This window comes from Eumetopias jubatus, unplaced genomic scaffold, assembly GCF_037043125.1.
Source record: "Eumetopias jubatus isolate StellerSeaLion01/CBP00866 unplaced genomic scaffold, mEumJub1_p1.0 scaffold_12, whole genome shotgun sequence".
Classification (NCBI taxonomy): Eukaryota; Metazoa; Chordata; class Mammalia; order Carnivora; family Otariidae; genus Eumetopias; species Eumetopias jubatus.
In genome coordinates, this window is record NW_028274818.1 from 26,760,036 (window position 1) to 26,784,814 (window position 24,779).

The following is a 24,779-nucleotide window of genomic DNA, read 5'->3' on the forward strand; positions in this document are numbered from 1 at the left end:
GGGCTTCGCTTGGGCGGCCGCCGCGGGAAGTGGCGCGGACTCCGGCGCCATCACGGCTCCATTTTATGTGTCGGCTTTAAACAGTCGAGTGGTCACACTGCGTGCCTCTCTCTGTGAGATGGGTTGGTCTAGTGCTTTTCCTAAGGCCTGTTTCCCTGGAATTTAGGCATGATGGGCCGCATCGCCGTCTAGAGGGTATGGTGGCGAGAAGCCCCAGTTCGGGGGGGCCCCCCCACACCTGGCCCTCGCAGCCACAGACAATCCGAATTCAAAAGCCAGGCGCTGTGGTTCGCTGTGTAGCCGATTCCACTCCCGTCTCCTTTGTGGGGCTTTACTGTAAGGTGGCGACAGGGCATGGCTAGCGGGGAAGCCCTGAAATCTGATGGCTGGGCCCAAATGCAACTCGCTTACGGTGTGTTTGACCAAGGGGTAAGTTCCTCAGCCTTGCCGTGTCTCGGCTTCGTTGTCACCAAGATGGAGAATGACAGGGTCTTTCATCGTGGGGTTGGGGATTTCAGTGAAGGGGTAGCATGTGTGTGGACTCAGCAAGGCCTCCGTGTTGGATGGAACACGTCGTTTCCAGGGTAACACAGCTGGAAGGGAGGAGCTGGAATCTGTTAGGTTTTGTCAGTGGCTTGAGGCCTGGCAGAAATGGTGTTTGACCAGAATACCCATTTTACAGATGGAGAAACTGAGATCGGAGTTGAAGGGATTCCTCCAAGGGGACAGGGGCAAGTGGCAGAATCATAACTTGCTTAACTGAGGTCTTCTGTTGAGGATGATATTAATACCTCATAAAAATGTTGACATCAAAGGATATGAAAGTGAGTTTTGAAATATAAAAAGCTAGAAACTGCATGGAATAATTGTTTTAAAAAAAAAGTCCCCCCTCCAATCCCAATAGAGGGTTATGTTGTCCACAAAGTAAACAGGATCAGTTGAATTCCAAGGTGGCATGGATGGAAGAAACTATCATACCTGTCTCATTTCAGATGCAGAGATGCTTAGCTGCACTTGCAATTTCCTGTGTCTGAAGTCATGATTCCTAAACTTTTGGGGATTGATCCCTATAACCAGTCATCTGATTATAAAACTCATGAGATTTGTTTTTTCCTTTATTTTTAAAGATTTATTTATGTATTTTAGAAAGAGAAAAAGAGGGAGAGAGAGAATCTCAAGCTGACTCCCAGCTGAGCACAGAGCCTGATGCAGGGGTCTATCTCATGACCCTGAGTTCATGACCTGAGCCAAAAATAAGAGTGGGATGCTTACCTGGCTGAGCCACCCAGGCGCCCTTATTTTTTCTCTTAAGTGATTTTGCTTTTTTACATTTAAATCTTTTTCCATCTAAAATGTTATCCCAGTATATCCTAGAACTGATAGAACTTTATAATATCTAGACAGCTACCCAGTTTTACCATTACATTTACAAAAAACTATTGTTCCCCATTTAATTTAAAATGCCACATTTATAGGGCGCCTGGGTGGCTCAGTCGGTTAAGCGTCTGCCTTCGGCTTAGGTCGTGATCCCGGGGTCCTGGGATTGAGCCCCGCATCTGGCTCCCTGCTCCATGGGAAGCCTGCTTCTCCCTCTCCCACTCCCCCTGCTTATGTTCCCTCTCTCACTGTGTCTCTCTCTGTCAAATAAATAAATAAAATCTTAAATAATTTTTTTAAAAAATAAAATGCCACATTTATAATATACAAGTGTATGTATATATGTATAGTTTATATTTTGCCCAGTTGATCTTTGTGTATTTCCAGTGTCACTCTTGTAAGTACTGTATGATTTTCCTTATTTGGTAGGACTATAGAAGTCGATAGAACTTTCTTAGCTGTTCTTATTTTAGAATTATCTAATTAAAAGAATCCTTCTGGTATTTTTACTGTGATTACATTAAACTTGAGAAAAACTTAGAATCAATTTTTTTAAACTACCTTATGTCTATTTGTTCAAATTTCCCTTTGAGTCTTTGGGAATTTTTCAGTTTTCTTTAGTTTTTAGTTTCTTCTTGCTAGTTTATCGAGTTTAATCATAGACATTGCCTCTTTCTTCTTAACAATTGTCTTTTTCTCAATTGTATGCTCTTGCTGGTTTTTAGAAGAAAAAGTGATAAATTCAATTATGTAAAAATCACATAAAGTTTTGGGTGACTAAAACACCACCACAGTAAGCAGAGTCAAAGATCAGGGAGAAGTATGTTTGTACCACGTCAAACAGAAATGGCTAATTTTACTAGTATATAAAGAGCTTTAAAAAAATGCTTTTCTCATCTCTATTGCTGTGAAAGAAATATTTCAAAACTTGGTAGTTTAAAACAACAACTATTTTGTTATAATTCATGATTTTGTGAGTCAAGAATTTGGGCAGCTCTCAGTTGGGCAATTTGTTTTTGCTCCAGAAGGCATATTTAAGGGTTTGGAGAGAGAGAGAGAGAGAGTGTGTGTGTGTGTGTGTGTGTGTGTGTGTGTGTGTGTGTGGAAAGCTGGCCTCACTTGGCTCCATCTCCATGTCTGTGCAGCCTCAGGGCCTCACACCTGGTCTCTCTTGCAGAGTAGGATGCTTTCTTTCTGTTTTTTAAAGAGAGAGTGTGAGCACATGCCTGTTGGGGTGGGGGGCAGAGGGAGAGGGAGAGAGAGAATCTTAAGAGAGAGAATCCACCCAGTGTGGAGCCAATGAGGTGGTGGTGGTGGGGGGCTCAGTCTCATGATCCTGAGATCATGACCTGAGTCGAAATCAAGAGTTAGATGCTTAACCAACTGAGCTACCCAGGCACCCCTAGGATGACTTTCTTAAATGGTGGCCCAGACCTCCAAAAAACCAAAGCTGAAGCCAACAGTACCTTTTAAAGGCCAGGCTTGGAACTAGTATACAGTTCACACCTCAGGCCAGATTCAAATGCTGGAAAAATAGAGCCCACCTCTGTTAAAGATTAAAGAATTTGCAGCCAGAAACTGACACAAAGATCCAAAATAAAAATTGGCAATGGAGGTGGGTGAACAATCAGTTTACAGTAAAGGAAATATAGGTGGTCTTCCAACATATGAAAAGATGCCCAACTTCACTCATTATGAGGCATGCATGTTAAACTACACTGAGAAGCCATAGACAAAGATCAAAGAGTGGTGGAAATATAAATTATTAAGCTGCAGTATTAGATATTTAAACCTACAGGTAAACTTACATGTGTGATATAATGTAATCATTGCAGCATTGTTTAAAATAACAAGGCAGTGGGCGCCTGGGTGGCTCAGTCGATCGATCATCTGCCTTTGGCTCAGGTCATGATCCCAGGGTCCTAAGATAGAGTTCCGCATCCCGCTCCCTGCTCAGTGGGGAGTCTGCTTCTCCCTCTGCCCCTCCCCCCGCTCATGTTCTCTCTCTCACTCGAATAAATAAAATCTTTAAAAAAAATCATAAGAGAAAATAAAATTTACAGTGTACTGTACATATATTCATTGAAAAAAACCTGAGTATAGGCTAGCCAGGCTGGGAGGGGACAGGGTCGTGGCAGGCCTGGCCCCAGTATAGTGCTGTTCTGTAGCCCGGAGGCCTTGGTTTAGCAGGGGCAGCCCCCAGGTGGGCCTGTGGGCTGTGACAAGGGCCTGGATGCACAGTACATCTGCCCCAGTGGCCTGGAGGTATACCAGAGGCCCGTGGCCATGGGCAGCTGCAGCCACACGTGAGTTCACTGGCCTCTGGGAGCCCAGTGCACAGAGAACTCAGGGATCAGGGCTCCCTATGCAGTGCCATCCCACCCCTTTGGGCTTTTGTCTCAGCCCACCCTCCTGCCCACCAACCTTTGGCACTCAACTTGATCACCCTGTAGGCACACAGGGCGACCTACTGCCCTGCTGGGTCCTGGGGCTTCCAGGGGCTGCTGAGGGCCTCAGAGGCCTCCCGAGAATTTAGAGGGTGGCGGACTTGACGCCTGCATCAGTTGCCTTCTGTTGGGTCCCTTGAAGGCTGGGTTGGGCATTTGTAGATAAATGCCTTGTGGCTTTTGCTGTCAACTCTTTAAAAAAAAAATCCATATATGAGTGGATCTGTGTAGTTCAGACTGGTGTTGTTCAAGGGTCAACTGTATCACCAGTTCCATAAATTCATTAGGTAGTGGAAGGTACTATGAAACTAGTTTCTCTTTTTAAATTACAACTAATCATAACATTCTTGCAAAATTTGAGATTTTCATGACACTCCCAGAGGTGTCTGTAAAATAGCTTAATTAAGATAATAATCTTAATTAAGAATGACTGGTCCAGGGGTGCCTGGGTGGCTCAGTCGTTAAGTGTCTGCCTTCGGCTCAGGTCATGATCCCAGGGTCCTGGGATCGAGCCCCGCATCGGGCTCCCTGCTTCACGGGAAGCCTGCTTCTCCCTCTCCCACTCCCCCTGCTTGCGTTCCCTCTCTCGCTGTGTCTCTCTCTGTCAAATAAATAAAATCTTAAAAAAAAAAAAAATCACTGGTCCAAAGAGATATACCGAGTGGCGCCTGGCCGGCTCATTCAGTGGAACGTGCAACTCTTGATCTTGGGGTTGTGAGTTTGAGCCCCAGCTGGGTGTGTGTAGAGATTACTTAAAAATAAAATTTTTAAAAAACAACAACAAATACCAAAGAGATGCACCCTAAGAAAAGAGTCAGTTCCGGGCCTCCTAAATACTGAAGAACATCCTTCCTCTTAGCTTGAAGTTCCTTCCATCTCACGGCTTGCTGAATATTATTGATAAGCATTCCAAAGAATGGGGTTGCAAAGACAGGGCAGCCTAGCAAAGATCGGCAGCCGCTGACATGGGTATATGGGCCAAGAGCTTTTTCATTCATTCAGCAAATGTTTATTGAATGCCTTTTGTTATGGGCTGAAGTGTGCTCCCTGAAACGCATATGTTGAAGCTCTAACCCCCCAGCATCTCAGAATGTGACTATAGTTGGAGATAGGCCCTTAAAGAGGTAATTAAGGTTAAATGAAGTCATATGGGTGGGCCCTAATCCAAGATGGCTGGTGTCCATAGAGACATTAAAATACAGACATGTACACGTAGAGGAAAGACCACATGAGGACAGAGAAGGTGGCACCTGCAAACCATAGAGAAGCCTCAGAAAAAAATTTTCAAACACCTTATCTTGGACTTCTAGCCTCCAGAACTGAGAGAAATTTCTGTTGCTTAAACCATCCAGTCTGTGGTATTTTGTTACGATACTAGGTATTGAGAATATATAGGTCAGTAAGAATCTCTGTCTCAAGTTTCTGTTCTGCTGAGGAGGATGGACAGGTAAACAATTTTAAAAATGTTGGAGGTAAACAAATAGCGTATGCCTGGTGGATGGACACCAAACCCCAATTTGGGGAGAGGAAGAATAGAGTGTTGGGAGAGTAGCCTGGAGGCCATAGGATGTGTAGGAGTTAGCCAAAAGAAGAGACTTCTAGGGAGAAAGACAGCGTTAACAAAGGCAAAGGGCTGGAGAGAGATTAGTGTTCAAGGGAAGTGGACGGCTTGGAGTTTTGCTGGAGTGGAGAGCATCAAGGGTGAGGCAGGAGGCTGGGAGGACAGGGCCTTGCATGCCATGCTAAGGGACCTGAATATAATTGTGGAGGGAGAGGGAAAGATTGGAAGACTTTTCAAAGCAGTGACTCAGATTTGCATTTAAAATCTTTGATTAAAAGATCAGTTTACACTTAAGCCAAGAATGGTTGACAGCAAATTGAGAGCAAGAATAAGACAAAGCAGAGCCTGAGAAAGTACCAATGGGATGGTCAGAGGTCACTGTAAACAAATCTTACCTGCTGTGTTGGCCTTGTTAGTAGCTCACACCTTCTACTTTGCTAGGAAAGCTACACAAAACTCCAGCTCTGGCACCTCAAGGAAGCCTTTCCTGACCAGTCTCAAACTGACTTCTCATTCCCTCTATAGCATCATCTACTTATGCTTGCACCTACTTCATTCCTGATACCTTTTTTTTTTAAGATTTATTTATTTGACACACAGAGATAGCGAGAGACAGAGAGAGAGCACAAGCAGGGGGAGCGGCAGGCAGAGGGAGAAGCAGGCTTACTGCATGAGCAGGGAGCCCGATGTGGGGCTCGATCCCAGGACCCTGGGATCATGACCTGAGCTGAAGGCAGCGGTTTAACCAACTGAGCCACCCAGGTGCCCCCTGATACCTTTCTCTTAAAAGTACTTCCTCTATTTCTTGGGCAGGGGTTTGCATCATACTCCTCTCCCTGGTGACAGTAGTGTTAAGTGATGGTTAGAATTTAGGTTCTATTTTGAGTCTCTTCAAGGGGTGGGAGTCCAAAATACTTTGTGGCAGTTATGCTGATGTGTTAATTTCACGTTCCCTTGTTTTTCTAAGCTCGGCCACCTTCCTTGAGATCCCCAACCCAAAGAAGGGACCTCCTTCACCGTATACACCTGTCAGGTAAGGATTCCTTCCATTTTGCTTCACTCTTCCCTTGAAATTTCTCGTTTCTAGTCTTCTTGACCCAGCCAATTCCCTATTTCACTTATTCAACAAACAAGAGGCTATTTGAATATTTTTTTCTTCTCTTTCTTCAGAATCTGACTGGCTCTGCTTACCCTTACTCTTAACTCTGCAGGCTGTTGTCTTACTCCTGAGGACAAACCAGACATGGGGCCAAAGACCCAAAAAACCCAGGGACAGGCAATGCGAAGTTTGAATCCACTGCTTCTTGCTCATCACCATAGATTCAGCCTCTGTAACACCTTAGCAGTTAAATGCAACCTGAGTACTTTCCTCTTAGGCTCCCAGGAAATCTGTGACTCCTTAATTTTTGCTGATTCTTTGCTCATTTTATTGTAAAATGTTAAGAAAATGGTCAAGATCAAAAATTTTCTTTATGCTCATGCCCTTAACATCATTTTGCAAATTCAATTAAGTTGAAGCACAGTTTGGAGAATAAGTTATTAATGCAGTCTGATGTGTGGGTTGTGGGAACTTGCAAAGATTTTCAAGCAGCTTCCTAAAATCAGATTTAAGAAATAAAGAGCTCTTGAAAGTCAGTAGATCAAACCCAGTTGCACATAGGAATATACTTTCTGACACTACAGTGGGGATATAAAGCAGTGATCTTCCAGTGTAGCATAGCATGTTGTTTAAATATTGGACAGCAACTGGAGACCACCCATTTCCTGTTGCTAAACTGACAAAAAGCAATCCATTTTTAAACAAATTTTTAATATTATTTTATTGAGTATGCATTATTGATATTATGGAGTAGATAATTCTTTGAGAGATATGTGCATGAATTTGTATCAACTCTGGCACCATTCTTTTGAAGATTTATTTATTTGAGAGAGTGAGAATGAGAGAGAGAGAGTACATGAGAGGGGGGAGGGTCAGAGGGAGAAGCAGGGTCCTTGCTGAGCAGGGAGCCCGATGTGGGACTCGATCCCGGAACTCCGGGATCATGACCTGAGCCGAAGGCAGTCGCTTAACCAACTGAGCCACCCAGGCGCCCAAAAAGCAATCCATTTTAAAGAATTGCCGAAATATTCCAGCAAAATGAGGCCACAATTTTAGAAAAGTAACATTGTACTTTGATCAACATAGATTAAGCTTTATTTCTGAAACAGTATTAGTTATCAATCTAACTCTATGGTGGTTTCAAAGATTGGAGAGGTGAAAAACTCTGTTTTGGTCATCTGAGAGGACCTATTGGGATTTGTTTGAAGTTAAGGTCAGAACTTTAGGGATCATTTATCTTGAGACAAAAACATGAGTCACAAACTATCTTGAAACTTCGGCTGTGGCCAAACTGCAACACATTTGGACCTTTTTTTTTTTTTAAGGATTATTTGTCAGAGAAAGAGCACAAGCAGAGGGAGAAGCAGGCTCCCTGCTGAGCAAGGGGCCGGATGCGGGACTTGATCCCAGGGTTCTGGGATCATTACCTGAGCTGAAGGCAGATGCTTAACTGACTGAGCCACCCCGGGGTCCCCATTTGGGCCCTCTTCTGTTAAAACTGAAAACCATCATCACTTAAAACCCAATACAGAATGTTTCTGATTTTTTTTTAAAAGATTATTTTAGAGAGAGGGCGTGCACACACAAGTGTGCACGAAGGGGGTTGGGGCAAAGGGAGAGAATCTCAAGCAGACTCCCTTGCTAACAGGGGAGCCAGACACCCAGAAGCCCCCAATCTGTTTTTGTGAAAAGTTGAACTTGTTTATTAGGAAAAAAATCTATGTTGTTGGTTGCTAACAAATTTATGTGTATTCCCTTAAAAACTGGCATACTACTTAACACTTGGGACTTCTCTGAAATTTTTTATATGACTTCATGCTTCAGAGTTCTTAAATGAATCCATCTATGATCACTTCTAAATCCTCTTTCCTTTAAAAAAATTAAATGGCATTGGGGTCCCCAGGTGGCTCAATCGTCAAACGTCCAACTCTTGATTTCCGCTCAGGTCTTGATCTCAGGGTCGTGAGATCAAGCCCTGCATCGGGCTCCGTGCTCAATGGGAATATGCTTGGGATTCTCTCTCCTCCTCTGCCCATCTCTCCACTGGTGTGCACATGCCCTCTAAAATAAAAAAAATAAATCTTTAAAAAATTAATGGCATTACCTGAGTTAACAATGATAAAATCCTCCCCATTTAATGTTAGTTCTTTCCTAAAGTATATGTGGCTAAAACAGCATACTTCTGGGTAAGTTTGGCAATACGTCCTTGTGAGAAGTTTCTAAAGCCACACAGCATCTGTGAAATTGGAGCATTTACAAAAGAGGCCAACAACATTCTGACTGGACCCCCCCCCCCCCATTGAGGCAGATCCTAGGCTGAAGTGATGTATGACCACTTAACTCATTAAGTCCAGACTTTCCTACACCAGTTTTATTTAAAACACAAATAAGTATTTCTCTTTCTTGTAATGGCAAATGGTTCAAATAATGCTGAACATGAATCATTGACTAATACAAGGACTTTAAATATGAAACAAAATTATTTTTAAAAAAGAAAAAGAATAAAGGTTATATACAAAAGGGACCTGGAATCTTTAAGCTGATTCCAAAAATGAAATGAGTAGAAAATCTGTGGTGAAACCAGAACATTCCACCCCTGCTTTGGAGAAGGGCTATTATACAACATTCAGTCAGCTGAAGATGGATTGGTAGAGAGGTGTCTGTACATAAATTTCAAGTCATTTTTGCTTGTGTGCAGAATCATCCAGATCTTCCCAAGACTGAATGGGCAGTCCTGTGGCTTTCTTCCTTTTCCATATTCCCAACAAGGCTACATGAGGTTCAACTCTTGATGAGCCGCTTACAACAGCAGTTCCTTAGGAGCCAACACGACAGGTGGATCAGATTTCCCTATGAGAAACAAAACTGGCCACCTACAGCAAAGTATCAAAACGGACAAGTCCTTTTTTCCTCTTCCTTCTGATTATGTACAATATGTCTCCTTTCAAGACTCGTATCCCCATCATACTTGTTCCTTCACAAGTCTAAACCTTGAGGTGATATGAAGGAGACTGACATCAAGAAAAGAAAATTCAATTCAGACATGAAGAAAACTGGAAGGTATACAATACACCCCCAGAGCATCTCAATCATCCCTGCTACAGTACAATTTGGTGTACTGCTACAGTCCAGAGATAAATATTGGCAGCTTGGAGGAGTTCATTTTTTCCCCTCTGGTGGTTAAAGGGCACCAAATAAATAACTGGGCAAGAGGAGTTTGCTGGGAGAGTTAGAAATAAAAAATTAACCAATTTTAATCCCTGTGAGAATTCAATGCCAGTAGGAGGCAAGTATTGAAGAAGAGAAAGGACAACTTTCATGCTAAAAAAAGAATTCCTCTAATCATTATGTCACCATCTCTTATTAAGAATCCAGGGAATCCCAGAAATAGAAAATTAGTTTCAGAGGACCCCTGAGGCACTTTAAAGCCTTAAAAAATTACAGTAATAATAAATTAGCTATTGCTCTTCAGAGGCTGACAGAGCAGCAGAAGCATGGAAATCAGGTTGAAAAGTTATGTCCAGATTACAAGCTTCCAGAGCTGCTCAGCCTTCTCTAAAGCTTAGTTGAATCTCCAAATACCTTTAAAAAGACATACAATTTAACGCAGACAGAGTGGATCTTTTGTTTAGTGGTAGTGTGAAATTTGGTCCTCACTGGCAGCAGCTGGTCTTCATCCTTTTCAAACTCAGGTTACATTAATAAGTACATTAAGACAATACATAAAAGAAATACTACAGCAAAGAGGAAAAAAGCCCAAACTGACAAACACCTCAAGGAGTCACTAAGTTCTCTTGCACCCTTTGACTTGGTTCTCCCTCTCAGTTTTTCTGTGGGGAGGTGTAAGAACATTTTTCTCATAGATGCTAAACCATGGTATCGAATGGACAAAATGGTTATCAAGGGACTTTAAAAATCTGACCCCAAGGAATCCAGGACACATACAGGTAATTCAGAGGTATACGTCTGATTGGGGGCAAATTCTAGACTAAAGAAATGATCATCTTGGGTAAATGTTATAATAGATGAAACTAAGTCCAGTTTTTGTTTTTGTTTTTTTTTTTTAAATGTTCTACTGCCTTCAGCTATCAATCATCTCTGATAGCTCAAGCAGAAGGTCATCTTCATCTTTCCCAGGATCCAAGTCGATCTCAGCTTCTAATTTGCCTCCTGAAATCTCCCATATTAGTTTCTCAAAATCATCCTCCACAGAAAGCGGGGGCTTTCCTGTTGAGGTGGAGCTGAGTCGGCGAGTTTTCGTGGCCATCTGAGATGAAGAAGGGCCAGATACTTCTGGTGGGGAGGAATCTGAAGAGGACTGGGTTGGAGGCAGCACAAGACTGCAAGGGAAAAAACCCAAAAGATTATTAGAAAACTGCCCTTTGTTAATGGTTGAATGAATGGTCCGACGTTGGTCTCAGGAACACAAAGAGTTATTTCTGATTAACAACATAACACAGAATTATTTTACTGATTTGGCGAGGCATTTTCACCCGTTTAAAGCACAATTCAGACAGATATTGAAAACACTGCAAAAATAATGCAATCAACATATAAACAGTGGCACCAAACGAGAACAGCAACCCTGGATGCATATGTTTTCTTGTAATTAATTGGAAGTTTAGCAGATTTAAGTTCGCTATTAAGTTGGTCTGAGTGGCTAAGTTGGACATGTTTGAAGATTTATTTAGCAGTGTCATTCTCTAGAGTACATAAATAATAATAGTGGCCTAAAGTTTGGTTAAGAAGAATTGCAAGGTTTACCTGTCTCTAGGTTTTTCCATCTCAGGCACAGTGACTGACCTGTCCTCAGAAAGGAGTGGGACAACCGCCTACAAAAGTCAAAGGAAGGTTAACTCAGTGGGAGTCCGGCTTTTTTTATTTGAGCATATTCATTTACTTTGCCACTTTCTTAGAACCATGGTTATCATTCTTTAAGCCTGGGAATCTGAGAATAAATAATCCAAAGGCTGAGTGTAGAAATAAAGTATCTTGCCACCTAAGAATTAGCCTAAAAAAAAAAAATTTCCATTCTGCCACTCCAAAAATGTCTGTGAATGTAGAATACAGTAACAACCTAAACAACTAAAATGCTTCGGAAATGGCAAAAGTAGCACACAGAGCTAGCAGAGTGACTCTTTCCTGCTTTCCTCCCACAGGACCAAAGCACCATTTAGCTGGATCTACTTCTTACCACAGCTGCTTTTTTGGTGGGGCTTTCCTGTAGGACACTGCTTGAGCTGAGTGGCTTCACAGCTGCAATGACAGCAGGGTGGGCCTCCACTGCCTTGCGTTTGGGGGCCAATTTGGGGGATGAGACAACTTTAACCACAGATGGCTTCACATTGACTTTGGGTTTAGCTACAAGGGACAGAAAACATCTGATTAATAGTTAGAATAATTCCTCTTTTACATGGAGAGTAACTTTAGATATCAAAATTCCTTCACAATACTAGAAATATCATACACACCCCCAAAGTGAAAATAACCCATAAACAATGTGCACTACAATGTGGTCATAATGTAGATGTATACTCAATTCCTTTCACTGGCTCTTGAATTCGCTACTGTTCTTCCATTCCCTGGTGTTTTCCTTCTTCAAAACCAGAGGAAAGATGCATCACAGAGAGCTTTTATTCCCCCACTGATATATAACTGACATATAACATTATATTAGTGTTGGGTATACAACATAATGACTTAATATTTGTACATATCGTGACTATATGATTGCCACAGTAAGTCTAGTTAATCCATTACCATACAGTTACAATTGTTTTGTGTGAGCACTTTTAAGATCTACTCTCCTAGCAACTTTCAAATACATAATATAGTACTGTTAACTACAGTCACCGTGCTATGTTACGTCCCCATGACTTAGTTAAAAATATGGAATGCTTCCTAAATTTGTGTGTCATCCTTGCACAGGGGCCATCCTAATCCTCTCTGGAGCATTCCGATTGTAGTATATGTGCTGCCGAAGCAACCTTTAGACAAAGCTTTTTATTTTTTTTACTTTTATTTTTGAAAAATTTTATTTATTTGAGTGAGCAGGGAGGGGGAGAGAGAGAGGGAGAAACAGACTCCCCAGTAAGCAGGGAGCCCGTGACCTGAGCCTAAGGCTTACTTGACTAAGCCACACAGGTGCCCCTAGACAAAGCTTTTTAAATAGCAATTTTAAATTCTGAGAAAGGAGCTTTGTCTTTTTAAGTAGAATTATCACAAATATTACTTTCCACCTGTGTGAAAAGTACACAATACAAATGGAATTTAACTTAATTGTTGCTAGGGAGTTACTGGAAACTTGGTAATTTTCAAATCCTAAAGCAAGATACACTAGAAAAACCACTCACCTTTACCCCTTTTTTCCAAGGTCTGTGCTGCACATTTCACATTCAGTATTGAGTCCCCAATGCCTGAGGTTTCTACCTCTGCCTTTTGGGATGGCTTTGTGGGAAGCCGCTTGGTCAGGTGCCGTGTGAGGCCTGGCACTGTAGTGAGCACCGGCTTCTCTGCTATCTGAGTATTGTAAGAGTCTACGTCTCCCCGGAGGGGTGTCAAAACTGATTTTTCCTTCTGTGAGGTGCCCCTCTCCAGCTGTTTCTGCATGTGCTTCTCTCTCATGGTCTCACACCTCTTGACTTGAATTTTGGTGATGCCAATTCCTGTGGTCTCTTCTGAAGCCTGTGGGCAAATTTAAATGACAGATTTAAAATTTCATACCTCTAACAATCCGTACGATAATTATTATTTGTAAGTTACCAGGCTTTATAGCTCAATTAAAACCACCACCACCACCACCGAGAAAAAACTTGGGGTGCCTGACTGGCTCAGTTGGTAGAGCAAGTGACTCTTGATCTCGAGGTTGTGAGTTCGAGCGCCATGCTGAATGTAGAGGTTACTTAAAAAATAAAATCTTAAAAACAAAACAAAACAAAAACTTGTTTAAAAGAAAAAAGTACACCTGAAACTAATATAAATATATCAAAACTAATATAAATATGTCAATTTCATCTCGATTAAGAAAATCTTGTTTAAGTTACTGGGCTGACATTCATGTCAAGCAGAGTTTAACACGACCCAGAACACCAGAGCTTTTGCTCTTTGATATTAAATAGAAAATACCAAGCTAAAGATGAAAAGTTAAAGATATATGGAACAATGAAAACCCCAATTTTATAGGCTTAGACAATCATGACCCTAAGTCAAATACAAATGCCTCCTAAATAATCAGACACTTGCACAAGATTTATGGACAAGGATGTTCATTACCTTAACTGTGTAAAACAAAATATAAATGTCCAGAAGCAGACTATATTGATGTAATAGAACATTATGTCATGGTCAGTAAAAACAAACATCCTGAAGAATTATGAATATAGTAAAATTAAAGCAGGCTGCAAAATGATACACTATAGAGTTCTCAATTACTTTCTAAACACGAGTTAAACAATGAACAAGTTCACATACATATGTACATAAATAAAAGGCTTGAGAAAAACCCATGAAAAAAGCTAATGGTTGTTATGTCTGGGTTGCAGAATTATAGCGTTTTTAATTCTTAAAAAAAAAAAAAGTCCCCAAGTTTTGTAAATAAGTGCCATTATGCTTAGCTTCAAAAACGTTAAATGGCCAAATTAAAAAAGACAACTTTAAGGGGGCAGAGAACACTATTATAAACAGAAGTACAGAAAATTCTCATAGAATAGTATAAGCATAATGAAAGACTATTTACCTAATTTATTACTGAAGCATTAAAAATTTATTATGCTATAACTAAAAGGCACATTTTATCATTCATCTGGCCTTTGCTTGCCATGAACAAAAGTATGAAATGATCTTAAACTCACCTCTTTAGCCTCTGTTCTAATAACACTGCTCTGGGAAGCAACGTCACTTCCTTCTTGAAGTTTCTTCTCTTCTTTTATACCTATGTTCACATTAAACGCATCATTAATTATTTCATTTAGGCTGCAACTTCAGGAACAGTTTAAGTAAAATTTTTCTTAATGAAAATAAAGATAAGATAGGACAAATAAAATTGTAGATGAAGCCCATTCACCCTCATAAAGTTTCAAAATGCACCTTAAAATATCAAAGGTCTATATAGCACTCCTGTAAAGAAAGAGCTTAACTTCATTTGATCCAGTGGTTTTCAAAGTTATCTGAGTAAAGTTCTCACAGAACTATGAAAATCCTGTGGAATACTGCCCTTTGAAATATGATCTGGGGAAGTGGGTTCCATGGTGTAATGGTTAGCACTCTGGACCCTGAAATATGATCTGGGGAAATGGTACTACAGACCGAACTGTGGTGTTTTTTTGGTTTTGTTTTGTTTTTTAAAATTTATTTATTTGACAGAGGGAGACACAGCGAGAGAGGGAACACAAGCAGGGGGAGTGGAAGACGGAGAAGCAGGCTTCCCACGGAGCTGGAACCCAATGCGGGGCTCGATCCCAGGACCCTGGGATCATGACCTGAGCCGAAGGCAGACGCTCAACGACTGAGCCACCCAGGCTCCCCATTACTTTATTTTTTTTTTAAGATTTTATTTATTTATTTGACAGAGAGAGACAGCGAGAGCAGGAACACAAGCGGGGGAGTGGGAGAGGGAGAAGCAGGCTTCCCACGGAGCAGGGAGCCCGATGTGGGGCTCGATCCCAGGACCCTAGGATCATGACCTGAGCCCAAGGGAGACACTTAACAGCTTAACGACTGAGCCACCCAGGTGCCCCCAGACCAAACTGTGGTGTTACCTGGTTTTTTTGTGATTCGGAGAAGCCGCCTTGCCCCTGGGGCAGCCTCAAGCTGAGGCTGGGAGCTGGTGCTGCTCTCAGAGCTCTGCTGTACCCGCAGTGCCTTCTCCTGTTTAATTTCCTCCAGTGTCTTGATGTGCACCTCCTGCATAGACTTTGTTCTACCTGCGGGCTCCTCTGATTGTCCTTTGCTGGTAACTATAGGTGGCAGAACCACTGTTTTTTTAATTTCACTATCTGTCTTTAGCTTGATGCAAGTTACATCCTTTTTGCTTTTTTGCCTCTCTGCTTCCTGCTGCCGATGTTTCTTTTCAGCCAGGACCTCAGAGAAAGTTTTGATTCGGATAGTGGAGGGGCTTCTTGTTCCTAAAGTAGAATCATCAACTTTTGAAGGTCCTTCTGTCTTGAGTTTAGGTTGCAATTCTCCACGTTTCTGACTAGCTTTTTCAAGAAGAATTTCTTCTAATGTCTTCACATGGATCTCACCAACTTTAGTGACTCTCTCTGTTTGCACGGGAGGGGCGAAAAACAAGTCACTGTATTTAGCATTCACCTCTTAACAACTTATGCTCTCTCTATTCTTGGATCAGGGCAGAGTCCTAATAGAGTGGTATCATGTAGGCAGGTAATTAAAATGATCAATGTATATTAGTTTCAATTTCACTTTTAAAATACTGCACGTTTCAGGTAGTGGCCCTCAATGAAAACTCTTAGGTGGCAAAAATTACTGCTTTGCTGGAGTTCTATTCAGAAGCTTATTCCTGAAGAATCTCAAAGCCATTTATTAGTTGGAGACACCTGTCATTATAAATCTTAACAAAATGGCAATAAGTTAATTCTTCCATTCATTTATAACAGGTGCTGGACACTGTGCTAGAAATATAATGATAAGCAAAACACAATCTCTGCCCACACGTAGTTTACAGTATGGAATAGTAACTTCGTGGGTTTTTTTTTTTTTTTTTAAGTAAGCTCTAAGCCCAATGGGGCTTGAACTCATGATCCTGAGATCAAGAGCTACACTGCATGCCCTACTGAGCCAGCCAGGCACCCCAATAATGATAACTTTGATAAAGAAAGTATAATACTATGTAGGAGGAAGAACCCCAACCTTTGTCTAGAATTGGTTAAGGGAAGCTTTTCAGAGGAAGTAATGTTTAAGTGATATTTGAAGGTTGAATAGGAGGTAAAACAGAGACAGAAGAAAGATGGGAAAGGCCCAAAGATTGGCACGCCACTGAAGTGCTATTTTTAATGATATGTTAGTCATTCTACATCTGTTTAAAGTACAAATTTCACATTTGACAGATATGCTTGTCGTCATTACTGAAAGGCTAAAAGAAATAGTGAAGTAATGTGGGAAAAACAAAAATATGGAGATTATACACATGTGTTTGATAACTGAAGGACAGTTTTGTTTTTTAAGATTTTAGTTATTTGTGAGAGAGAGAGAGAGGGAGAGAGCACGAGCAGGGCGGAGGGGCAGTGGGAGAGGGAGAAGCCGGGAGTCTGTTCCAGGGCTTGATCCCAGGACCCTGAGATCATGACCTGAGCTGAAGGCAGACGCTTAACCGACTGAGCTACCAAGGGGCCCCTGAATGACAGCTTTTAATGAAAGATCCAAAACAAAAAATATCCTTTAACAACCTTAAACACATCATGTTTGGTTTCACCTCATCTTTTGAACATGCTGTCCCTTCTACAGAGAGTATGCCCTACTGGTCTCATTCTCTTGCTGCCTATTTTTTAACTGAGTTCGGTTTAGAACCTGACACCTGCCAATCTAGTTTATTTCTCTGATCACAGCACTGCAACTACCTGCATTTCCAGCCATACTAGATACTTCATGAAAACGGACTATATGTAGTTATCTGAAATATTTTAGTATAGTACCTGTATATAGGAAACACTCAAACAGATACTGAATTACTTGCTTAGGCTTTAAATGGAAATTCTTCCATTTAAAGATGGTAGTCTGATCTCAAAATTTCCACTCCAAGGAAGTGTGTGAATGGTGACATGAAGATCTTGTTTCCCCACTCTACCAAAATTTTATCAAAACAATAGAGAAGACATTAAAAATAGAATAAACCCACAACAGTAGTGGAAAACAAGGCTGCTATTGGCACAGCATAAATCGAGGGATTTCTGAGATAAGACAGCAGCTATCTGAATTTATAGAAAAACAGAAAAAGAACAAATGAAACTGTAGGAGTGAGATCTGTTCTTCCCAGCAGAGCCAAAGAAAACTGCCAAACTCGTAGGAAAAGAACAGTGGGTAGAAATGTAAGGATGGCCTATAGAGCAGCAGGACCAGTCATGACTTTCTCCTGGAACTGCTCCCTGAAAAGAGGAGAATCTGCTGGGGAGGGGAGCAAGTTAGGTTGGGGCTGGAGGGAGAACAACAAATGCTAAGCAGAAAAAGAAGAGGGGAGAAGAGGAAAAAGGAGAGTTAGGGAAGGAAAGAAACTTTCTTACTGTGGCAATGGTATGGGCCCCTAGCCTTCCAGCCTGCAACCCACACAAGCTGACTTTTAGCATGCCCTCCCCGCCTCAGGCAGCCCTCACTCGTGTCTCCCGGTCTGGAGAGAGGACCACTTGGGAATAAGACCTTTAGAACCTCCAAAGGAAGCCCAAGAGCTATGAAAAAAACCACAACATTAAAAGTGGATCAAAACAGGGCGCTTGGGTGGCTCAGTCATTAAGCGTCTGCCTTCGGCTCAGGTCATGATCCCAGGATCCTGGGATCGAGTCCCACATCGGACTCCCTGCTCTGCGGGAAGCCTGCTTCTCCCTCTCCCACTCCCCCTGCTTGTGTTCCTACTCTCACTATGTCTTTCTCTGTCAAATAAATAAATAAAATCTTAAAAAAAAAAAAAAAAAAAAGTGGACCAAAACAAACAGAAGTGATGGAAATGACAAGATAATACACACTTTTTTTTTAAAGATTCCAATTGGAAACTCCAGGGCAGCCTGAAATCAGGCTGTGAAACAGGGAGAAACCAGAGAACAAAAAAAAAGTCTTAGAAGATACAAACACAGGTGCACAAATAAATCCCACCAAAGGAACTAAATACTAAAAAACCAGCCATCTAGAAGAGGCTTGGCAAACTATAGCTGATGGGCCCAATGTGGCCATGGCCGCACAGTGGAGTAGCTGTGGAGACTGCACCACTTAAAATATTTACTATCTGACCTTTCAGAGAAAAAGTCTGTCAATTCCTGACCTAGATAATAAAGCCAAGCAAAGACCATAGAAGGTGAGACAAAAATCAAAACCAAAGAAACAAACAAAAAGCCAAGGAGCGGAGAGCATGAAGGCAAGGTTAGAAGACACGTGAAGCCTATGTCCTGAAATTCCAGCCTCTGTCTGGTATGAAAGCCACAGAGAAACCAAAAGAAGAGTGGGAAGACATACTCAGAGAAATGAGAGGAATGTTTTCTAGAACTAAGTCCTCAGATTTGAAGGGCCCACTGAACACTGGGCTGAATCAACCCAAAGTGCCATGTTTAGACCTACTGTACTAAAGTCCCAGCACAGCAGGGAGGAATAAAGAGAAAATTATAAAAGTTTCTGAAGAATAAACCCAGGTTCTTTACAAAAGAGTAAGAATGTTTAACATCAGACTCTCTTTTTATGATGCTGTTAAAAATCTTAATATAGGACAAAAAAGAAAAGCATAGGCTAACACCATTCATAAACATAGACATAAAAATTAAAAAGCATATATATAAAAATTAAAAAGCATCAAACTGAGGGGTGCAAGGCTGGTTCAATCAAAAGAGTGAGGTACAAAAGAGCAGGATGGCTGGAGTACAGGTTCATTTTACTATTCTTTAAACTGTATACATATATACACTAAGTGGTTAGATCTTGCAACTTAAAAGGTTTAAAAATTAAGAGTACAGGAAGAGTACAGAATATAGAGAAGAAAATTATTTTGGTGTATTTTTTGCAGTGTTTTTCTAAGGCATATATTTTTATCTTTACAAAACTGAAATCATACATACGGATGTTATTTCTGAGAGAAAGTTCTATAATAAGAAAATAAACTTCATCACCCCCACAAAATAAGATTCTTACCCTAAATCTAAAGGTCAAAAGCAATGTGTTCTTTTGTACCTTTTTTCATTCAATATAATGTGAGAAGTTTTTCAAATCATGATTGTTCAAAATATGACTCATGACAATAATTATTTTTGTACATAACCACCTTAGTTGAATTTTTGTTGGGTATTTAGGTAGTTTCTAGCTTCTTACTACTAATGCTATGTTGAACTGATCATTTCGCCATCTTTTAAGAGAATTCATGGGGCGTCTCACTGGCTCAGTCAGTTAAGCGTCTGCCTTCCGCACAGGTCATGATATCCGGGTCCTGGGACTGAGTCCTATGTTAGACTTCCTACTCAGCAGAGAGTCTGCTTCTCTCGCTCTCTCCAGCCCCCCTCTACCCCTCTCCACTACTAGTTCTCTCTCTCAAATCTTAAAAAAAAATTCATACTAGTGAGTCATCAATTACTTAAAAAAAAACCAAAAAAAACCAAATAAAATCACAAAAGACACAAGCCCTAACCTAACTGCAACAGGAAAATAAATCAGAGAAAAGGTAAAGATTGTTAAAGCAAGGAAAAAAATATTAGAAGCTGGTCTTAGGGTTTACCTACCTGCTGCCTCCTCACTGTTGGGACCAGCTGACATGCCTAATCGCTCCTTCAGAGACTTGGAAACATGAACTGTAAAAAATATGTATTTTAAAAACCAAAAGTTGAACAGAGACCTTTTTTTTTTCAAAGTTCACAAATTAGGTTTATGTTTGTCTTCTAATGCAAACACTTAAAGAAGAAATCTCTTAAGGTCTTAAAATTTTTCTTTTCCACAGAACAAGACCTATGTGAATCATGGATTCCCTAGAGCACTTTGGAAGGCTTTAAAAAAATAATCTTTTTTTAGATCTGAAAAGCAGAAACTTGAATTCAGGGAAGTAATTTTGTTATTGTACAAACTTCTATAATCTTAGGCCCCAAGTCTATTTAAAATGTGCTTTTTATTTATGAAAATTTTTAATATGATCAATAGGCAAGGAGAAAAAGGTTATGACTGCAAAGAAAAAGAGTAACTTGTTTGCTCTGAGAGGCCAAGAAAGACCCTAAACAAAAACATCTACTCATTAAAGTCTCTTCAGCTAGAGGAAAAGTGGAAGTTTCTCATCTTCAAAAGAAGTTAAAACTAAACACAATAAAAAGGAAAAAACCCCACCTATTCTTTCAGTAATTAACACCAATGTTTCACTGCCAAGTCATAAAAGGAAAACAAAGTCCAACCTTGACTTCTTTCTATAAATAGAACTTCAACCACGTAATCATTCTAACTCCCAAATATCTCTCAATTTAGTCCACATCTGTCCATACCAACTTTTAGAACACTAAATCTACGCCACTAACTCCTCTCGTTTAGATTATTTTATTAACAGCCTGCTAACTCATATCCTGGACAGCACACTTGTCCCCTTCTAATCTTTCTCCATATTTTAGGCAGGATGATGGTTCTAAAATGCAAATCTGAGCTTTTGATCCTTGTTCATAACCTTCCCATGGTTTGCTACTAAGTCCAAACTCTCTACCATGGCTTAAAAGGCTCCATATGATCCACTTCCTTCCTCCTCTCCAGTCAATATGCTCTTTTACCCCCAATTCTGTTTCAACCATACTCAGTCCCTTGAGTATATCCTGCTTTCTTAGCTCTGTGCTTTCTCTGCCTCAGCATAGCCTCTGGTCCTTCAACTTCACCTGCCTAATTCCTAACTCATGTTTCAGGTCTGCTTCAACATAATTTGCCCTGGGAACCCTTCCCTGACAGATGGTAAAAGAAGTGCCCTTCCTGTGTGCTCCGATAACACTGTGTACTCTTTCCATCACAGAATTTATCACAATATATATAAGTACTCCTATCTGCCATTATACTATAAGCTCCTGAGGACTGTGATGGTATTTATTTTATCCAGTGGCATCTCCCTAAAATCTAGCACTAGAATAAATACTCAAATGTTTGTTGAATAATACAAACACAAGATAATCTAATTTACCTGAACAAAAAAGAATGACGAACCATACCTGTTAACATTACAAGAAACAAGTGTCATGATTACTTACACACACACACACACACACACACACACACACACACAGAGAGTATATTAGAACAAAGGTACCTTTCTTTGGTGCTTTGTCAGTGTTAGTTTCTGTAGCTTCCACTTTCTTCCCCAACCTCTGTGCAAGGCTACGCTTTAATGGAGGATCACTGTCACCACCTACGAACGGAGAGAACTTAGTTCAAGAGTTCAAATCAGTCTTCAACAAGGTTAAGAAATACAAGCAAAACAGACAACGCAGAATGTCAGTTTTCTGCATTTTATATAGTGTGTTCATTCACTAGTGTCCTTACAGAACTCAATGTTAGAGAATAAAAATGTCCCAGAAAGAATAAGGGCCAAAAAGTAGAATGCACAAATCAACATCTATCAAATAATTGACTAAAACTACAAATGGAGAATGATAAGCCCCAAGTAAAGCCAAAATTCAGAATTAGGAATATGTGAAAAAAACTTCATATACAAAAAACATCTTAAATGGCCACTTGCTAAATTCTAGGGGTATCTGTGGTTAAATGCACCCGGAATGTTCCTGGTGGACAGGAAAGGAATCATTATATTTTCCTGTGACATGAAAACTTGGAAGAACAAACAGCCCCCTCTCTTCAATTGTAGATAAGAGATCTAAGGTTATGAAAAATTCTATCTTACTCAAGTCACCAAATTAGTGATAGAGCCAAGACTTTACCAAGTTTCCTGACTGGTCATTATATTATACTGTTCAATAGGAGCTGTTTAAATGTCACAAGTTAAAAACTTTTTCAGATTGCTTGACTAAAGATAATCTTTGCAGCGTCCCATTAAAAATCTGAAAGACCCTACACAGGGCATGATTTTCTCCCTACTCAGTACATTTATAATTTAAATGTGAGACCAAAAATCACAAAGTTTACATGTATGTAGACATCAAAAAGCTGTATTTTTTACCTAAAACTTCTCAGGCAGTGAAAATGGTATCAAAGAAAACACAAAACAGGTAAGATTTCGTATTTGCAAGCACATTTTAAGAAGAGTATGAAGGAATAGCTGAAATCAGAGAAGATTTTCAAAAATCTTTTGAGACAGACACATTAGGGTATGTACATGACAATTCAATAATACGGTAAAACACTTCCCTAAACATAAAATACCATTAATAAACTGAGGGACCAAATTTATATTAACTGGACACTTTTTTCCCTCGAAAAAACTCAAATTTCGGTTTGTCCAAAGAGACAAAGAGGTATCTTCTTTACTGTTTTTTCAATGTAGTACCTTCTAAAAAGCTGGTTACAATCTACTTAAATTGTAACACTATAAATTTCTGTAAATCAGTGAAAGGTATAATGCATGTGAAAAACAAATTTTGTAAGTTCTTTCAGCCAATTCAGAGGGACCAGCAAATAAATCAGTATCAACAGGATATTGTATAAAGTCAGTTTTGGAGGATATTATCATGTTAATGCACAAATAGAAGAAAACAAAAGATCTGCACAAAATTCATCTCACCTACTGAAAATTTTCTTTTTCCCAGTCTCTCAGTGAGACTCAATCTTACCAAGGGTTCTTCTCCTGAAATGGCAAAAACAGAATTTCTCTACTATTACCCAATTTTTCTGTATTCAGTAAATAATAATAGGTACAAAATATGCTCTGATATCATGAGCCCACCCAGAAAGTCTCTTGAAAATCACATCTCAAGACTGTCACATGGGGGGAAAAAAGATTCAGTCTATTAAATAGTAATTTAAACAGCCAAATGCACAGCCCAAAGGGATCACTAATACAGTTCTAATTATTAACAGTAGCCAAGTATATGAAGACAGGTGTGTTCTAATCAATTGCTTAAGAAACCCCAGCTATACTTTTTTGTTTGTGCACTTCGATATGCTAAATGAAATCACACTCTATTGCTAGCTCTCATGTAGAACTTTGAAAACCAGCACAAAGTGCGCTCTCTTTCCCCTTATTCTTTATTCTTTGAACAGCACATTTAAATGTATCTGTATACTACAATTACTTGTGTCATATTTCTTACCAGGTTTAAAACTATTAAGGGAAAAAGCTTACATTTTCTATAATTTAGAGTTTATTATAGTTCTTTGCCCGCAATGGGCAGTCAATAAATTTGCTGAATGGATAAAGAGTAAATGTAAAAATGAAATATACCTAAATGTGAGAGCTGCTTGAGCAAGAATGTCAACCTTTCAAGTAAGAGTCAAATGCACTGAGTTTTCTTTTCATCCTTCTATCTGACCAATATACTCAAGTCTTCCTGCAAATCCATCAAAGGTACACTACACCCAAGGACTTTGCTCTCCCAGTTATTAAAAAGTGGTAGCCTGACAACTCTTAACCTAGACCTACCTATACCTCACCTTGTTTGCTGGAAAGAGTTACTGTCCTCACTACAGTCCGAACATTCTCTTTTTCAGGACCTGGAATGGGCTGAGGTTGGAGTAAAAGACTGGAAACTCCGGAAGAACCTTCTGAATAAAGCAAGTCAAAGAAGAGCAAATAATTTATGGCAAATTAAGCTATTATAAGCCAAGAAATTTTGTTTCTGTGATCAGTTAAGTTCAATACAGACTACTGGATGACTACAAGCCAGTCTTTCTGTTCCTATTTGCCTATAGTGAATTGACTGGGGTGGGGTGGGAGAGAGGAGATAATCCCTATTTCTTATCTGCTTTGGATACAAGGTAAAAATAAAATATAAAATTTTCAGTGACTTAGGCATTCAATCTACTTTTATTTACCAAGGCGGCTAACATTCTAAAGTTAACCTGAAGCACACCAGCTACCAAGTGTGTCAATTCAACCTTTTAAAATCTAATTTAATCGTCTGCAAAACACAACTCCAAGGTTCCTACAGAACAAGCTTTAGCAAGCGAATACTTTAACCATTTGATCCTTTCTAAATAATACTTTTCACACTGTATCTGTAATTTTTAGGGTTGGAAATACAGACTGACCAGGCAGAGGCAAACTCTAGAAGAAATTTCTAGCAGCTCCTAAGAAGAATTCATCTACTACAAAATAAAGTTTTTCCTCTCTCAATATGATTTTTTCTTTTTTAAGATTTTTATTTATTTATTTGACAGAGAGACAGCAAAAGAATGAACACAAGCTGGGGGAGAGCGAGAAGCAGGCTTCCCATGGAGCAGGGAGCCTGATGCGGGGCTCGATCCCAGGACCCCGGGATCATGACCTGAGCTGAAGGCAGACGCTTAACAACTGAGCTACCCAGGCGCCCCTCTATATGATTTTTATATGTTGTTCTTTGGAGCTGTTTTTCTGAAGATAAAGCAGTTCTTTCAAGTACTAAAAAAGCAGCCCTGATTTAAATAAGTCTGTGTTTTACTTCAAACAAGGCACAGAAGTCAAAATCTATGTGCTCATTTTCTATGT

The 24,779-nt window shown here is 40.1% G+C and overlaps 1 protein-coding gene, 1 long non-coding RNA gene and 1 other non-coding gene across 6 annotated transcripts in view; 1 reads left to right on the plus strand and 2 right to left on the minus strand.

Annotated features, from left to right (window-relative positions):
* Nucleotides 1–20: 20 nt before the first annotated feature.
* LOC114222029 (uncharacterized) lies at nucleotides 21–24,428 on the plus strand. Its single transcript, XR_003611854.2, has 3 exons — nucleotides 21–429; nucleotides 6,353–6,418; nucleotides 23,804–24,428. It is a non-coding gene; the product is annotated as an uncharacterized LOC114222029 (long non-coding RNA).
* Nucleotides 8,834–24,779, minus strand: part of ZC3H11A (zinc finger CCCH-type containing 11A) — a 41,281-nt gene continuing 25,335 nt past the window's right edge. For all 4 annotated transcript variants that reach the window (XM_028120368.2, XM_028120366.2, XM_028120367.2 and 1 more), the window contains 10 exons: nucleotides 23,747–23,857; nucleotides 22,878–22,940; nucleotides 21,450–21,548; nucleotides 19,906–19,974; nucleotides 15,241–15,744; nucleotides 14,335–14,414; nucleotides 12,838–13,168; nucleotides 11,679–11,845; nucleotides 11,249–11,316; nucleotides 8,834–10,824 (listed from right to left, as the gene is read on the minus strand). In XM_028120368.2, the coding sequence (XP_027976169.1) occupies nucleotides 10,566–10,824; nucleotides 11,249–11,316; nucleotides 11,679–11,845; nucleotides 12,838–13,168; nucleotides 14,335–14,414; nucleotides 15,241–15,744; nucleotides 19,906–19,974; nucleotides 21,450–21,548; nucleotides 22,878–22,940; nucleotides 23,747–23,857 (1,751 nt within the window). In that variant the 3' untranslated portion in view covers nucleotides 8,834–10,565. The remainder of the gene's footprint in view (nucleotides 10,825–11,248; nucleotides 11,317–11,678; nucleotides 11,846–12,837; nucleotides 13,169–14,334; nucleotides 14,415–15,240; nucleotides 15,745–19,905; nucleotides 19,975–21,449; nucleotides 21,549–22,877; nucleotides 22,941–23,746; nucleotides 23,858–24,779) is intronic.
* LOC114222046 (U6 spliceosomal RNA) lies at nucleotides 12,368–12,470 on the minus strand. Its single transcript, XR_003611858.1, has one exon. It is a non-coding gene; the product is annotated as a U6 spliceosomal RNA (small nuclear RNA).